Below are 19,085 nucleotides of genomic sequence, written 5' to 3' on the forward strand. Positions count from 1 at the left end.
TTCAGCAGCAGATGAAGCTCTGACATCTTCACAACATCTACATTACTGTGACTACACATCACTTGCCAATATAATGACATGAAGTGAACCGTAAAGTTGCATTAAGCAATATTACGTAACATAACGAAACGTAACCTAACTATGAAATTTCAAGTACAATACGTATTGTAGTGTAAAGTAGCTTGAAGTAACTTAACGTAGCCTACTGTAACCCTTATGAAATGTAACCTATCATATCCTAATGTTATCCAATGTAATGCAACCTAATGTAACCTAATGTAACGTAACCTAACATAATGTGACTTAACTTACCGTAACATAACATTACCTAATGTAATGTAAACTTATGTAACGTAACCTAACATAACGTAAATTAACGTAACTTCATGTAATGTAACTGAAACTAACATAACTTAACGTAACTTAATGTAACTGAAACTAACCTACCATTACGTAACTTAATGTAACTTAATGTAACTTAATGTAATGTAACTGAAACTAACCTAACATAACGTACCTGACGTAAAGTAACTGAAACTAACGTAACTTAACGGGACTTAAAGTAACTTGATGGAATGTAACTGAAACTAACCTAACATAACTTAACTTAATGTAAAGTAACTGAAACTAAAGTAACTTGATGTAATGTAACTGAAGCTAACCTAACATAACGTAACTTAACTAAACTTAATGTAATGTAACTGAAACTAACGTAACTTAACGTAACTTAATGTAACTTAATGTAACTTAACGTAACTTAATGTAACTTAATGTAACTTAATGTAACTTAATGTAACTTAACGTAACTTAATGTAACTTAATGTAACTTAATGTAATGTAACTGAAGCTAACGTAACTTAACGTAACTTAATGTAACTTAACGTAACTTAATGTAACTTAATGTAACTTAATGTAACTTAACGTAACTAAATGTAATGTAACTGAAACTAACGCAACTTAATGTAAGGTAACTTAACATAACCTAATGTCACGTATCATAATGTAGCCATACATGAGGTAACAAAAGGTGACATTATGGAGGGAAACATAACGTAACATAACAAAACATCAGGCACCAAAATGATGAGTAACATATGGTAACATAACTCAAATATCAAACCAGGTAGCGTAACATAAGGGGTTCCGCAAGGTAACATAACTAAATATAATGACTTACTGTAATATAATGTGGTAAAATGCAACATAAGAAAAAGTCATGACAAGGTCACAAAAGGTAATGTGAGATAAGATAACCTAATGATCGATAAGGTTATCAGACTTAACGCTATGTTACATAATGTGAAGTAAAGTAACAACATGAGGTGATTGTAATGTGACTTTATGAAGGGAACAATGTAACGTAATGTGGCAAAACAAATTGTAAAGATATGTCCGGTAATATAATGATGCTAAGTCCAATAAGGTAACATGCCTTACGGCAACAAACTTGGCTACAGAATGTAACACAACCTAGTTTTGTACTTTGGGTGAACTACTCCTTTAAATGTGTATTGATCGTATTAAACCCTGAGACGGTTCATCAGGTAACTCTTTGTTTTAAAGTCAACACACCTTCACTACAAACAGGCACCGAACCACCGGAGCGATCACGACAGACGACAGAGAGGTCACAGCGATGGAGGAAGGTCAGTGTTGAGTTTATATAATATTCTATAACCTCTAAAGACAGAGCAACACAAACAATCACACTGCAGACACATTAGCAGGATTTATCACCAGAGGGCTTCAACTCAATTTAAATAAGTGCAGTAAAGTTCATGCTTGATGCGCAGACTGTGGGAGCAAGTTACACTTAGTGCACACTCGTACATCAGTAATGCATTACTCGTGTGGTGTAAAGCAAACTGCATTTAGGAGCTATCAGAGGATTATTATTCTGCAGCCATGTAGAGACAAACTATCATTGTTACTATGCAAATGATGCTCGTTCATCGCTTATCGGTGCACTTCATGTAATGAGCTGCCAGGAGAACAGAGGGCATGCCGACAGCAGGTGAGACAATGAAGACAGAGAGAGGGGAGGAGAGAGCGACACAAATCGTTTTCACTGATACACAACAACAACAACAACAACAACAACAACAAAATGTAAATGTTTCAACAAAAACTGTGATGTGGAAATCATAAACATGTGGTCCTGAGCTGATGATGCGTCCTGCACACTGACCTCGCTGTTGATGTCGGCTCCAGCGTCGAGCAGCATCTGGACCATGGCCTCATCGCCGCGGACGCAGGCGTACATGAGCGGGGTCATTCCCTGTGGGAGGGGAGGCGGGAGGAAGGTTAGAGTGCGTTATTGATTTCTGTAGAGAACTTCAGCAGGACGGGAAAGTTGGTGAGGGTTTCTTGAAGGAGTTTTCATATTTATTCACTTCATATTTCTGCTTCTTATTTCAGAATGATACAGAAATAAAGCTGCTTCTGTCTTTACCTGCTCTCCTTGTTATTAATTTTTTAAGCTACAAACACCTACTTCATTATGCTGTCGAATGCAGGATGCACTGTGATCTGTTAAACTCAGTTTGAAGGCAAGTATATTTATAAAGCACATTTCAGCAACAAGGCAATTGAAGTGCTTCAAACAAGACGTTAGAATCATTACAAAGGTCAACAAACACACATTAAAAGAAATCATTAACAATTATTATAAAAGACTAGCTTTAAAAATGATTCAAACAAGTCAATTAAGGTCAAAACAAGGTGAAATAAACACAGTGCAAACAGAAGTTAAATATATAATAAGACAGACGATAGTGTGACCCTTCTATTGAATCTGTGTTTCAGGATGTTGTTCAAGGCGTCATTAGTTTTCTGTTTTGGAAAGCGTCAGTAAACAACGGCTATGCTGATGACAAAACCACTTCTGTATCATCCACTTATGGTTTGAAAAATGTTAAGACGTGGAGTATATGGAATTAGATTTAGCCTTTGAGATGTGCATTGCCTTTGTTGAGAACATTCACCTGCGTTTCTTTCACATTACTTCACAGTAAATCAAATGGACTGTTAAAGTGTGTGCCGATAGAGAAATGAGATATTCAAACCAAAAATCGTTTTTGAACCAGGCTGTAAACATGTTTATTTCTGCTGTAAAGATCGTCTTCTTTGAATTGGTGTGTATGTGTTGTCCTGTGTTTCTGCAGCCAGCCTCTAGTGGACATTCGATAAACTGCAGTTTTTAGCACTTCCACATTGGCGTCATATTTGAGACTTAAGGTTGCCGCTTGTTCATACCCCTTTAATACCAAGCGGCAACCTCCGGCCTTAAAATATGAAGCCAGTGTGGAAGTGCTCAAAACTGCAGTTCATCAAGTGTCCACTTGAGGCTGGCTGCAGAAACACAGGAAACCACATACACACCAAGTCAAAGAAGACGATCTTTACAGCAGAAATAAACATGTTTACAGCCTGGTTCAAAAAACAGTTCAGGTCTGAAGAGCTCATTTCTCCATCAGCACACACAAGTCGTTATTTTCAAAGATATTAAACTTATGAGTTTTGCCCAAATAAGGGCATTGCTGATTTGATATTTTTTATTCATTTTTTGGCCTTTTTGCCTTTATTTTATAGGACAGCTGAAGAGAGACAGGAAATGTGGGGAGTAGAGAGCGGGGGAAGACATGCAGGAAATGGTCGACTGGCCGGGAATGGAACCGGCGACCCCTGCGACGAGGACTGTAGCCTCTGTATGTGGGGCGCTTAGACCGCTAGGCCACCAACGCCCCATGGCTGACTTGATTGACAGGCAGGCACCCTGCAGCTGTTGGCGAAAAGGCTAAAGGCCCGCCTCTTTCCCTCACACTAGCTCAGATGAAGTTAGGTGAAGTTCAGCATTTCCAATATGGCACCTGCTGACGATCTGCTTCAAATAAGGGCTACAGAAACAGATGGGTGACATCACAGATGCTACGTCCATTATTTATACATTCTATGGTTCCTCACTCCAACACAGTAGTTGGCAGTGATGCACCTATAAACTGAGTGCCACCCATAGACTGTAAAAAATATGGACGTAGTATCCGTGACATCTGTTTCTGAAGAGCTGTTTTGAGACCAATCGGCTGCGGCAGCCATATTGCTTCTGTCGAGCCAGTGTGACGTAAAGAGGCGGGCTTTGAGCCTCCTAGCCAAAAGCTGCAGTGTTCCCACAGGCAGCTGTGCCTCTCATTGGAAGACTGGTAATCTCAATATCTTCGAAATTGCAGAATTAGAAAAAAATTCACCCCCCTCACAGTGAGAGGACATCGAGAAATTAGCAATTCAGACTACACTCATCTTTTGTACCAGGCTGTAAACATGTTTATTAATGCTGCAAAGATCGTCTTTTCCCCATTCATGTGTATGTGACTTCCGGTACTTCTGGAGCCAGCCTCAAGCGGATCCTCGATGAACTGCAGCTCTTAACACTTCCGCATTAACTCATATTTTTAGACCGGAGGTTGCCGCTTGGTGCCACCCAGATGAAGGTTAGCACTGTGCATTGTGGGAAATAGTACGTGGGAGAGGGACTGGTCTGTTGCATTCTGAGGATTTTTTTCTGAATCAGTACAACATCTGAGTATTTTTGGATTACTGCAGACTTTCACTTTTTATTTAAATACTACATTTTGGCCGAGTCAGTACGGTCTACAAGAACAGTAGGTGGTTTAGAATGAAGCCAATGATGTAAATGGAGTCTAATCGACGTCCTGTTGATTTTATGAAAAGAAAAGAGTCAAAAGAAATTACAGAAGAGGTTAAAGAGACTGAAACTGAAGGCTTTGACTTATCGCTCACAGTGTGACGTGTTTAAGAACTGATAATGGAACAGGGAAATGTCACAGACTGACTCAATCAGGATCTCTGACTCATGTTCACCGTGTTTTACCTCACCACCAGAGGAAAAGTTCACTTCAATAATAACAGCTAAGTTAGCTCATTTAAAGAAGGCAGATTTAACAGCTACTGTGACTCTGGACGCAGCTTTCACTGTGAGAGTAAGTGACCATGAAATAAGCAGGATGAAGTTCAGTGAGTTGTTGTTTAGTGGGGAATCCCTTCAGGGTGAGAGGGAGCAGGGGCGTCAGAGTCCTGCTGCACTCTTCAGAGAAGAATAACGTCCTCGGTTGTTTTCTCAGCGCTCAAGTGTTTGCTGATATTTGCATGAACAAATGACTCGACTGAAGAGCCGTCCTGTCCTTAATTTGTTTCTGTTGACTTCAACACCTAAATAAATGAAGTGTGGTGGAGTGCACTCGAGCGTGTTGATTCGCTCTCACTCGTGTTGTTGGAGCTGAGTCTTCGCTCCTTCCTCCTAACTGTACCGTGAAAAATGTTGATTTCTGTGCAATCAGCAAAACCCTTAAGAGACCATTAGCATCTCTATGAGGGGCTCGCCGGCAGCTGTGCTCGTTAGCCGGAAAAGAAACCTACAAGAAATCATTTAGTCTGCAACTCTTACTTTACATAATGTTCTTTAAATCACCATCCTGTCAGGACCAACTCTGAAGTGCCCTTTGCGCACGCTCAGAGGTCTGCGTTCTAAATATAGCGCCCATGTCCTCCGTATCAATCAGAGACTTTGCAGAAGTTTCTAAATGTTTGAATTTCCCTGACATAACCATAACTTCTTTCAAATGACACGAGCAGTAAAGGTGGGCTGTGAAACTCTTAACTTCTTACATTTCCTGCACGCCACCGTATGCAGAGAGCGCTCTCTTGAGCCCGGCGAGCCCACGCACATTATGCTCGGAGCTGCAGGGTGAAGAGTTAAAGCAGGAGAGAGAGATAACAAAAGAACTTTATGGCGGTGGGTTTCTCTACATTCGTCAGACCGTTTTAAAGCAACAAGGGTGAGTTTCATGGAGCAGGAATCAACCGTATGTCTGATCTGAGCCGTTACGTTCAACAAAGGCCTTTAACGAGCGGCTCATAACACAAAGATTTCCCTTCATGGTGATTCATTCTCAAACATTTCCTGGTCCACTTAATAAGCAGAGATCGAGAGAGAGAGATAGGCGCTGCTTCTTTACGGTTATTGGGATGATTTTGAACGCCTCACAGCGGTTATGACAGAAACACAGCTTTTTATTTGATTGCTCCTTTAACGCTCTCTGGTCCCGTTTAGCTGGGTTTACAAGAGAATAAAGTCCTGTGTGCTATGTCACCGCGGGTTGTTATTTATGGGAGGAGCGAGGAAGTAAGCGTCAATCAATACAAATGTTTAAACCTGTGAGGAGCTGTAAATACTGAGGACCAATTCTTGTCAGTCTCGGTCAAATAATCCGGCTAAAAGGGAATGAATCAACCTGAGAAGAGCTGTGGAGGACATTAAACCTTTGTGTTTCCTCAAATAGAAGACCAAACTCACGACTCAGCTGTACAGAGGACAGAAGAAGCAGTGTGGACACTTCTTATCTTAATGGAGATGTTTAAAGAGTTTCTGATTGAGCCTAACCCTGGACTTCCACCAGATCCCTGTCTGGTCTGTCTCTGATCTGTGCGGTCTGGCTCAGTGCTCTCTCATCCATCAGCACCCACTGGTTCCGGGGCACGGAGCAGGACCACTGGACAGCTGGAGTCATGTGACCGAGGTCTTCCTGATGTAAGTACTGAATCAAGGATTCTCCTGCTCCTCTCCTCATCCATGAACTCAAGACCTTTCAAACTTTGGTTACCTTAAACATTTGGTTCGGATTAAAAATTGTGATAAAGAATAATGGACTAAATGTTCATGGGAACCAAGTCATGATTATTTAAGATATTTGATTCAAAACCACTTGTTGTACCTTCAAAATGGAATGATAGAAGAAGTCATTAGCATTCCTCTCTCTGTCTTGTAAGTATAACCCGGGACTTCCACCAGATACGTGTCTGATCCGTTTTCAGAACGCAGCACAGAGCAGGACTGCCGTACAGCTGGAGTCATGTGACCGAGGTTTTCTCACTGTAATTACTGAATCAAGGATTCTCCTCCTCCTCCTCTCCTCATCCATGTTGTCTTTCTGGTCCTCTGAAAACCTCTGACCTGTAGACTCCAGGCCTGGCTCCGCTCATCATGACTTTGGTTTGTTGTTGTAGTTAAGTGAAATACGATCTGGTGATAACACAGAGTGTTTTATTCTGAAAATTAACCGGATGTTTTCATTTTGTTTTGGTGAAACCTGACTTCCTGTCCCGCTCCATCTGCTCTGTTGAGATTGATGCGTCCGGCAAAAATAGAAGTCTTGCATATCTGATCCGGAGGGCTCAGACCTGCCGGATCAGCTGGAATGCAACGGAGCGGATCCAGTGGAAGTTAACACATTGACTAGAATAGAAACCTATCAGATCTGGTGCTGTGACGGATTGGAGACGGACCGGACACAGATCTGGTGGAATTTGGCCGTTAAAGGACTCCAGAGATAGATGCATCGTGTTCTGTCATCCTGCAGGTCTCTGAAAAGTCTCTGATCCAGCAGGTCAGAGCCCTCTGGATCAGAGACACAGCCTGAACGCAATGGAGCGGATCCAGTGGAAGCTAACACATTGACTAGAATAGAAACCTATCAGATCTGGTGCCGTGACAGATCTGACCGGACACAGATCTGGTGGAATTTGGCCGTAACTGTGCACTTCTTACCAACCGCAGAAGAACAGGTATCACTATTAGTCTTCTCGTATCAGCACAAGGAATAACAAACTTTTCTACATACTTCTAAAAAAATCTGATCAAAAATGAACTTCAGAGGTTGCTGCTGGATCTAGAAGCTAAAAGATATGATTAAGTCAGAACTGAAGGATCCAGATGAAAATAAAAGTATCCTTGAAAAAATTAAAAGGCATTCACCAAAATCTGTGAAGCTCCTTCCACTATTTATTGCAACTATGGAGCTTTGATTTGTAAACATTATGAATCCTTGAGTGAAGCGTTTTGTCTGTCACAGATTTATTTTTCTAAAGGTGACGATGTTCAGATGGAAAGGTTGATACTCACTGCTGCTACGTTACTAAAACCCAAGGACACAGAGAAAGAAGTTTTCCTGTAAATAGAGTGATTTTGAAAAGCTGCATCACGGCAGAAGAACTCAACACACTGTCAGTGACTCATGAGGAGCAGCCCGCTGCTCAGCGTGTGTGTGAACAGGACACACTGCCAGGTAATACTTCACGATTCATTGTGTTTAACTCTCCACTATCCCTGTGTAGGTGTGTGAATGCTGTGGACTGTAAATGTAGGAGTGTGTGTGTCGGACCTGTTCGCTCATGCTGTTGATGCCGTCAGGACCCAGCAGGTTCACCGCCTGCTTCACCAGATCTGTCCGTCCACAGTTCAGCATCCTGAAGCCCAGATCCTGCAGGAACTTGGCCTCTGTGGACGCTGCGTCCAATTTTCTGGTGGCACAGAAACAATCCTCCGCTCTGCAGGTAGAAACAGAAAATCAATTTAGTGATTATGTTTGTTATACTTCTCACAGCAGACCAAAGAGGAGAACCAACATCTTCAACTGTTGACCTCATCAAGATTCAGAGAAGGTCAGGGTTCAAATTATGTCCCCATTTTATCTGTGAGGGTTCAACTGTAGATATTATTATGCTGTTCAGTAGACACAAGAGACCACAGAAGGGAGGGAGGGATGGATGGATTGATGGATGGATGGATGGATGGGATGAATGGATGCATGGATGGATGGATGAATGGATGGATGGATGGATGGATGGATGGATGGATGGATGGATGGATGGATGTATGGGATGCATGGATGGATGGATGGATGGATGCATGGATGTATGGGATGCATGGATGGATGGTTGGATGAATAGATGGATGGATGGATGGATGGATGGATGGATGGATGGATGGATGGATGGACGGACGGACGGATGGATGGATGGATGGATGGATGGATGGATGGATGGATGGATGGATGGATGGATGGATGGATGGATGGACGGACGGATGGATGGTTGGATGGATGGTTGGATAGATGGATGGATAGATGGAAAGATGGATGGAAGGATAGATGGAAAGATGGATGGAAGGATGGATAGATGAATGGATAGATGGATGGATAAAAAGTTGGATAGACGAATGGATGTTTGGATCGATGGATTAATTAGACCGATGGATGGATTGTTGGATGTTTAGTTAATTGGATGGATGGTTTAAAGGATGAATGTTTGGATGGAGGGATGAAAGGATTGTTGGTTTTGATGGATGGATGGATGTTGGTAGTCAGTCAGTCAGTCAGTCAGTCAGTCAGTCAGTCAGTCAGTCAGTCAGTCAGATAGATAGATAGATAGATAGATAGATAGATAGATAGATAGATAGATAGATAGATAGATAGATAGATAGATAGATAGATAGATAGATAGATAGATAGATAGATAGATAGATAGATAGATAATATAAGAGAGGTTAAAAAGTTGTCTCTCTCTGAAACTAGACTTTTAAAAATCACCCTCTGCTCTGGTTCCTTCCTCACTTCCTAAAGTAGCTTTTCTCCAGGTGAGGCTTTGCTCTGACTCATTATTACCCACTCATGTCTCCTGTAAAGCTCCTTAATCCAAGCTGCGAGCAGCTGTCACAGCTGAAACTTCAGCAGGGTCGGAGAGGAACTCGTTCTTGATGTTCGTCCAATGTTATTCCACGATTTATCCAACATATGTAGAGAATTAATTTAAGATCCACACCTGTGAGTGATTCATTTCTTATTTATCTGCATGCTTTTCAAATGTGATAAGACTCTTAACCTACTGACACCAACAGAAAATCACTGACTGAGCTGCTTTCTGACAAACACTGTGCACGGCTACATGACTGCAGGAGTGTTTGTGACGGAGAGAGGGAGGAGAGGTGGAGGGAAGGCTGTGAGTGAGACAGAAACATGAAGAGAGAAGATTTTCCCTGAGTCATGAAGCTAACAGAACGGATACTGTAGTCAGTTAAGAAGATGAAACTGATGCTAAATCTAAGGATACCAATTAGAAGTTTGACATAAACACAAGTTAGACTTTACACTTTACACTGAGAGACAAAAATGTACTCTGACATGATTGTGTGAAGATTTAATCTGACCTTTTTCTTCCACTTCTCTGAGAAAGTCTTTTGCATGTTTAGGGGAGAACGGGGTTGGTTGTCACACACTATGGGGTTGGTTGTCACACACTATGGGGATGGTTGTCACACACTATGGGGTTGGTTGTCACACACTATGGGGTTGGTTGTCACACACTATGGGGATGGTTGTCACACACTATGGGGTTGGTTGTCACACACTATGGGGTTGGTTGTCACACACTATGGGGTTGGTTGTCACACACTATGGGGTTGGTTGTCACACACTATGGGGTTGGTTGTCACACACTATGGGGTTGGTTGTCACACACTATGGGGTTGGTTGTCACACACTATGGGGTTGGTTGTCACACACTATGGGGTTGGTTGTCACACACTATGGGGATGGTTGTCACACACTATGGGGATGGTTGTCACACACTATGGGGATGGTTGTCACACACTATGGGGATGGTTGTCACACACTATGGGGATGGTTGTCACACACTATGGGGTTGGTTGTCATACACTATGGAGTTGGTTGTCACAATGGTATTTCAAAGGAAAAAATCAAAAATTCAAAAATTTGAAAGTTTAATTGCACTGACAAGTGATAGGCCTACATAACTTAATGCATTTTAACATAAAATGAGCAAGGAACATAAACAGGAAACACATCTTTAGGCCAGCCTATATAACAACATAAAGAACAAAACAAATAGGCCGAACAATAATGGCCGACTCCACTAGACTACATGCAGTCACTGTCTGAGTTACAGTGATGGCAAATGTAGGGTCTGCACACTCCAACTCATTTCACCATGCATGATTTTGCCAACATAGGGGTTGGTTGTTACACCTGACAACCAACCCCAAAGAGAATGTGACGACCAACCCCAACTGGAACTTTTTGCTAGCATCAAGGCTAACAACCATCTTACAAGTAGTTAGCTAGCTTATAAAAATCTAAACTCTAGCTTTCCCCTCACACTTTGTAAGGGTAACACTTGTTTTGTTATAAACCCATCGTTTAAAAGCCTAGAAGAAGAAAAATACTGAGGAGCTGAATATTTACAATTTGACATGAAAAACACAAAAAGTCCTCTCACCTCAAGTTCAGCTGTCTTACTCCAGAGAAGACTATGTAGGTGAGCTCTGATCCTAATTCTGGAAATGTCCATACCCCAATTTGAGAGACAGCGCCCTCTGGTGGCGAGATATAACAAGTGTGCCAACCAACCCGTGTGACAACCAACCCCGTTCTCCCCTACTTCTCTTAAATGCTAACGTCAAGTCTTCGTAGAAAGCGTCCTATCCTTACTTTATCTGTCTGGGTTCACAGTCCACGCCGGGGAGCAGAAGCCTGGCCGCCTGCCTCACGTCATCGCTGTCCACAGAGAAGCTTCGCCGATGCTCGGTGTGTGCGACCGCCACTCGGATCCACTCCATCAGAGGGGGCAGTACCAGGAACGGCCTGCAGGGGGAGACAGAGGTTTGTTAGCTCAGGGTGGGTGAAAATGTCTTATTCGTTATTGATTGATAGATATAACTCACATTTCTATCAAAGTAAAGATAGTTTTGAGTCTTATATGTTTTATTTTTGCACTTCTCTCCGGTTTGAAGCGGTTCGGGGCTCCATTGGGAACAAGATGATACTCCTACATTCAGCACCCAGGACTTAAAAACACTTAAATCAGGATGTGCTGACAGTTTGGGGTTTGTGATGTCGGGTGGCTGTCAATCAAATCTGATCAAAACAGACCTGATGAAGGAGAAACGCAGAGTTTGTCAGAGTTTATATGTACACTCTATGTACACTTAAAATGTTGGCATGAATTCATGTTTTGCTGAAGATATTGTGCGTCCACACTGATTTAAAAATGTAGATTTCATCATGAGGAATGTAACTTCTGTGTCAAACTATACTATACTCCTTTCCAACACGCTGTCAGGTTTAAAATCCACTGAGTGCTCGTTCCTCTCAGTGAATAAATCACTAAATATAGAGACTCTGCTCTCACACAGACACAAACGCTCTTATTAGACATGCTCGTACAGATAACAGAGAAGGCAGCTACATGAAATCAATAATCATAATTTAGAACTCCAGAACAGAGAGAGATCTCGATGCTGCAACCTCTGTAAATACGGTTATTACCTCCTTTAATCTGAATCAGTAAAGGCTATTGCTGCCTGACAAGTTCATATTTCATCATTTATTTCCAGGACTGCTGCGTGTGACTGTGAATGGACTCCAATCACAGAACCTGTAAATCACTTTCCCTCCCTCTCACGTGAACACACGCAGATGTTTATGTTCGTCTGTCGGCTGTTTATCTTTTCACGCAGAGTGCAACAGCAGCCAAACTCAGGGCAGGTATTCATCAGACTTTTAACTCCTTTACATCAAAACTCAAGCAGACTGAGGTCATGAGGTCAACAAGACCTATACTTTTTAATAGACATGAATAATTCACATTTGGACTGATGGATAAGTTCAAGCTTAGGTTATTTCTTGTGGTTAACACATGCATTATGGGGTCAAGGAGAGATTGAGAAATCTCTACTGCAGTCCCCGCCCCCAAAGTTCCTGGACCTTAGGAAAGTAGGGGCTTTTCAGGGGGAGATTAAGTACCCCAGAACTTAATTTAGACCCTGGTTCCTGCTGTCAAAACCTGCATAGTTCCCCAAAAATGTCTTGAGTTCCTGGGGTAAGTTCCTGTGGTTAAAAAGCACTTAAAGTGGCACAACTTATCTCATTGGTGTTTTTGTCCTGTATTTGTATTGTACTTTCTGTAACAGAGCTCCTTGACTTTGGAACGACCTTCCTGAGGAGATCAGGCATGCAGAGTCTCTTCTTAAGACTCACTTTTACAGACTTGCTTTTATTTGACTTCACTGTATAACTGCTTTCTGTAGGTATTTATTCATTTATTGTAATTAAACAAATTAATTTGAATTCATGTATTTATTATTTATTCATTGTTTTATTTAACAAATATATGTAAATGTATTTATTCATTTTAATGTATCTATTATTTGGGTTTTATTTATTTTCATTTAAGTAATTAATTTGAATTTATCATCTGACTGTTTATAGATTTATAATTCATTTTTTCATTTATTATTTTAATGTTCTTAAGCTATCTTTTTCTAATTTCTCTGATGTGATAGATATTGTCTTCTTCTTAAAACCCTTTTGTTGTCCTTAAAGCTGGGGTTGGCAGTCTCGCAAAACTAGCATGAATTTGAATGTAGCATTTCCTCATGACTCTATCTAACCCCTCCCCTCCTCCCTCAGAGCTCCTCCAAAACGACGCCCCCCCCCCCCCCCCCCCCGCTCACATGCACGAGCGCCGCTGACTTGCGACCATATGATGGTGACTGATTCAAAACCGGTCCTCACCAAAACATTATCATAGTGAAAGTTAAAAACACAAACAAACATGGCTGCTGTTAGCACTCACAACTATCATTCTAGCATTATCCAGTTGTACTGGTGACACGATATCAGGAGAAAAGTTATAACACATATATAACACTGTAACAGCTCTACTGTTTGTTAAACGTGTTCAGTGTAGATGTTCTTAATTCCTACAGTGTTGACAGTCAGTGAAGGCATCAGGAGAGGTGTAGAGTGTGTGAGCGGGAGAGAGGAGAGACAAGAGGAGAAGTTCTTCATTCATTCAAACATTGATTGTTGTTTTGTTGGTTGGCATGGTAACGGCCGACAGTGACCGGTTATAAAAGATCAACATGTTCATGAACCGGCTCGTCATCCCTACAGCGTCCGGACAGACGCTACAATACATCTACACTTCTGTAGGACTTACTGAATGTCATTCATTCTTCTGCTTGTCAGAGCCCCCGTGGTGAGAGCTTTTTAGACTCTGATCCGGACTACAGTCCTGAGCAAAGCACCTCATCAGGTCAGAGGGGACAGGCCCGAGGTCGAGCGAGAGGGGCAGTAAATAGAGTCAGGGGAAGCAGAGGCAGGAGACGGGGACTCAGAGTACACACCGGGGAAATGTATACGCGCAGGAGGAGGGCAGAACGGCAGGACGGGATTTGAATGGTTTAAAATTTTGGCACCCAAAAAAGGCTGATTGGTTGGTGTTTTCCCAGGTTTACTCCGGCTGTAGATAGCAGCTTTTCTTCAGTCTTTTTTAAGAACACATTATGTATTGATTACCATCAGGACATAAAGATCCTTTAAACCAGTATAACAAAAAGTGTATCTAAATCTGATTACCAACCCCAGCTTTAATGCCTCTATTTATTTATTTATTTAATTATTCAAAATTTGTATTTATTTATGTGTTTATTTATTTGTATACATTTTTTGGAAAACCTCTATAACAATGTAAACAAAGGCTGTTTCTGCTGCATATGGTTAATCACTTAGACTCACAGCGATTTCAAACATCCAAAATAACTTTAAAGAAACAGTCTGTCTTTATTTGGATGGTCTCATTGTTATGTGTAGTCCATAAAGAGACATCAGTGTTAATTTTGTTTGGTTTCATAACCAGATTAAAAAAATCCTCACTGTAGCTTTAATACATGGAGAGTGAATCCGATACCTTAAATCATATCATCTAGCTTTTAGAACCAATTCTTTAGCATAATAAATAAAACATACTTGCATCTCTTAGTCAGAAAAGACATCTGTCATATATGTTTTCCATATTTGGTAGGTGAAGTATCTTATGGGCTGTATCTACAGAATACATTAAAGTCCATTAAGGAAATAGGTCTTATGTCATGTCGTCCGCAGTTCATTTGTTGGAAGTTCCCCTTCCTAGAATCCGTCTTATTCATAATAATTACTCATAGAAGTATCCTTCTATACACTACTCTCATGAACCGATGACTAACAGACAGCCTTTCAGCCCTTTAATGCACCTGACCCTTAAAAACATCAATGATATAAGAAACCCACTCCAACATTTCTTTTCACAAGGTACTCATTAAGCACAAATTGACCTTTTTTTTTATTCCATGTACTGCACTTAGCCATTCAGGCTCTTCACTCTTTACAAACTCAGCTATTCAGTATTCTTTAAACAAAAACTGTATTTTCTACTAAAAAAACATTGATTATGGCCTTAGTGATTATTTATCACCAGATTTAACTTTGGATGACAACCAAACAAAGATGTATTTCTCCTTGAAGGCCTCTGAAGCCATAAAGAAGTCTCTGATGCACATTAAGATAGAGTAAACTCATGTTATAGTCAGTTTAATCTTATTATAAATCCATCAGCAGTGTCCCTGTGGAGCTTTTTTCCTCATGACCCTCTGGCAACTGTAATCTCTCAAAAACTGGTCTTCAAACAGAGAACCCATCCGGGACTGTTGTGTTTACCGTGCATGAAGCTGCCTGGTCCTCTCTGCAAAATGTCTGTAAGCTGGTGTTTAATTGACGCAGCAGCTTTCAGATATGGAGAAACCCTGTCGGCATGTTTTGTGTATCGGTTCCCGGAGCTTTCTTTGTCTTGACACCTACATTCTGCCAAGAATTTGAACCCTGGCAAGAGTCTCCGATGCTGTTTAGCACTTGGCTGGCTAATGTGGCGATTCAGAAACCCCCTGTTTTTACGCAGAGCTTGTCTCCTGTAAGACAGGAACCATTACAGGCTGCAGAGAGAGAGAGGGAGGGAGGGAGGGAGGGAGGCCCAGGCTGAGATAAAAACACTGAGGGTAACATCATCCATCGATACGACAGCAGGCCTGCAGTGTAAACAACACACAGCAGATGCCAGTGTGAAAATCTCTGCTAATTATAGATCACAAAATATAATCTAATGCAGCCCTGGTCTTATGTGAGTTTCTTACAGGGGCGTATCTTTTAATTTTTTACTTGGGTGCCCCGGCCCAACGACTTACACAGGGGTGTCCAGAAGTCCTGTACGCACACATCCAGACAGCATTGATCCACTGTTTCTGTCTCCTTTAATCAAAGATACTCTAAAGTAACTGTGATGAGACTTTTACCAGTTTTGAAACAGACTGAATTTTATGCTAATGCCTCCATATGATATAGAAAAGTCAATAAGATCATCTATACACTTCTTTTTAATCCTTGTTACCACCTCCATTGTTCCAGACCAGAAATGTGTTTGGACTTTTGAAAGGAAGATGGATCCAATTTCTGGATAGCAAACTTTACTTACACATGTACAGGACAAGGTTAGCTAAGAAATAAGATGTACCTCTTTGTCCACAGGGGTCGCCAAAACTAACACAACGATGCAGTTCCTACCAGCAACTTGAAATACTGACAAAAAGGTGCAATTAAACCAAAAGTACCAGGAACTTTTAGGTCCAGGACATCTCTCTTTAAGGAACTAAATGGTTCCTGTGGCCTAATGCTGTCTGTTTCCACCAAAGCTTGAAATCCCATGAAGATTATGCAAATCCAGCCAATGCCATATAGAGAACTAGTCCAAGAGAGTTGTTTGGTTAATGAAGTCCCTTGCACAGCTCGGTATTCAAGTTTTTTGCTGAACTTTAGTATAAAAACAGTTGTCCCAATTGACGTTGGCAGCAGGTAAGCTGTATTAATTATCAATACATTACTGGAAATCTTGCTCTTGTGCATTCTCCCTTTCGTGTCTCTACCTGTCTTCCCCTCTCTCTGCTCAGTTAGTGTCTGTGTGTGAATGAAGCACTATAATTTAATGTAAATGAGATTGTTTCCTAAAACGCCCAACACAGTTATAATATCCCAAAGCATCCAAATAGGATTATTTTTTTCCTTCATAAGACCAAGTTCTAATTCATGTTTATAGCTTGACTCATCACATAATGTCAAGTTAATGGAAGTAGTTCCTCTTGTGCTATCTCCCTTTTGTGCCTCTATCGGTCACCCCCTCTCTCCGCTCAGCTGGTGTCTTTTTTTAAACAAAGCACTGCTTTCTAATGTAAATAAGCTTGTTTCCTAAAAAGACCAACCTCAGAAACATTTATAACATCCAAAAGCATCCTGATATGGAAAAACTGTATGTAATACAGAGTCATAATTCATGTGGGTTGGAGCTTTACTCATCCAATCAGGTTACAGGGAATATTTGCTCTTGTGCAATCTCCCTTTTGTGCCTCTAACCGTCTGCCCCTCTCTCTGCTCAGCTGGTGTCTTTGTAAATTAATGTTAATAAGCTTGTTTCCTAAAAAGACCAACCCCTGAAACAGTTCTGACACCCAAAAAGGATCCTGATACGAAAATCTACATAAGACAGAGTCATAATTCATGTGAGTTGGAGCTTTACTCATCAAATCAGGTTACAGGGAATATTTACTCTTGTGCAATCTCCCTTTTGTTGCCTCTACCTTTCTGGTGAACTTTGGGAGGAACAAAAGGACATTTGGAAAGGACTACCCTCAGAGCAGGGACTCTTCAAGAAGTAGATCAAATAGACCCTGATCCTTGCTATTGAAACACAGAGCTCCTGAAAGGTTCCTGGAAGAAGTTCCTGCTGTCAAAGCACCTGAAGTATCACTCAGGTCTTGTGCTCCTTTCTATAGTTTCGTGTTTCGTTAAAAATTGCACAAAAGAGTAGCAACATGTAAATCTTTAGGGCTTTATTCAATGTTGCATGAGGACTCATCAAAAGTAGCTTGAAGCCTTTTGGGGGGAACAATTACATCAATAAGTTGGTTTGAACTTAAGTTCTTAAGAAACGGGCAGATAGCAAAACATAGCTGCTGGGGTGGCCGGTCTTTCATGGGGCCCATGCCACCAAAGGCCACAGCTAAGACACGCCCCTGCACTCTTATAAACTTCACAATCTGGAGGAATAAACTCAATTGCTCTTCCAAAGCTAATTTGACATGTAGTCAATAACTTGAGCTCCGGTGTAGCACAGCAATTTACTCCCCTTCAATAATTCTACTTACACAGGCTTAACTGGAGCTTCACAAAACAATCCTTCAAGATTATCTCATCTCAGTTAATCATATTCTTCCTCCTTCTGTGTTATTCAGGCCCTCTCTATTCGTCTCCAACCTTTCAGCTGAATGCTAAATAGAGATTTTTCTCTCTCCAGGGACCCGAGAGCCTGCTGACAAGTCTCTCCGCCTGACATTCCCAGCGCTCCCCTGGGTCATCGGGATGGAGTTTTATCTCCTCAGAGCGGGGCGGAAAGACGTTGGAATATCTGTCCATCCGTCCATCCAAGTGAAGTCCCCCAGGTTCCCGTCAATCTGCTCCACGCTCAGGGAAAGTGTCAGCACTAACCGGCCAACGCAGCATCTTACAGACCGCTGGTGGAGCGAAAAAAACTTGTGCGAGAAAGTGGGCATGTCAGTGCTTACCTTTACAAGAGCTGAGATTATTCCAGCTCGGGAGGGCCGCTAACTGACAGAGGCAGCTAGGTGCTCGGTGGACAGGATGTGTTTACCTTTAAAGAGGGAGAGCTGCAGGAGCTGGCTGAATGCTGAAGTTTTTACAGCCGGCTGGAAATGATGGATGCTTCTGGAGACGTGATTGAACTTACACAAACATTTTTCAGGGATGGAAATCACCTCACTGTTTGATTTAGAGCAGCACGAGCTGAAGCAAAGGACAACACATCACAGTGTTAAAGTCAGCAACTGACAAAATCTAAGCTCCTGAAGACACCGGATTAGATTTAAGGCTGTCTGACGTTCAAGAGGTTGAAGCCTGTGCTGTAGAAATGGTGCTTTCTATTGTCCAAATGCAACATTCAGTTACCTGATTGTGTTTTTAAAGGAGGTCATGTCAGGTGGCAGATTAGGCCATTTGAGGGGTAGGGGCCAAAACCTACAAGTGGCACCTGCTGCAAGTGTTCATTGAGCGTTCACAATCCAGACTGCTTACCTAGTCTTGTGTGTACTGTAAACGAAGTCAGGTTTACAGCATCCAACAGGCATTTGGCATGACTTATACGTCTAGTAATCCAGATGTAGTTAGCAGTAAGTGTGAAGCAGCTGTTGTGAACATCTGAAGGAGTTTTATGAACGAATCAGGACAGACCCCAACTGGCTGATCTGGTTTTAGAGACAAGTAGCCGGGGGGTTAAAGTCA

The 19,085-nt window shown here is 41.6% G+C and overlaps 1 protein-coding gene across 2 annotated transcripts in view; it reads right to left on the reverse strand.

Annotated features, from left to right (window-relative positions):
- Positions 1-19,085, reverse strand: part of LOC117805038 (ankyrin repeat and BTB/POZ domain-containing protein BTBD11-A) — a 302,242-nt gene that overhangs the window by 30,274 nt on the left and 252,883 nt on the right. For both annotated transcript variants that reach the window (XM_034673594.1, XM_034673593.1), the window contains exons 4-6: positions 11,358-11,510; positions 8,235-8,400; positions 2,189-2,278 (exon numbers count right to left, since the gene is read on the reverse strand). In XM_034673594.1, the coding sequence (XP_034529485.1) occupies positions 2,189-2,278; positions 8,235-8,400; positions 11,358-11,510 (409 nt within the window). The remainder of the gene's footprint in view (positions 1-2,188; positions 2,279-8,234; positions 8,401-11,357; positions 11,511-19,085) is intronic.

This window comes from Notolabrus celidotus, chromosome 21 (genome assembly GCF_009762535.1).
Source record: "Notolabrus celidotus isolate fNotCel1 chromosome 21, fNotCel1.pri, whole genome shotgun sequence".
In the NCBI taxonomy this organism is placed as follows: Eukaryota; Metazoa; Chordata; class Actinopteri; order Labriformes; family Labridae; genus Notolabrus; species Notolabrus celidotus.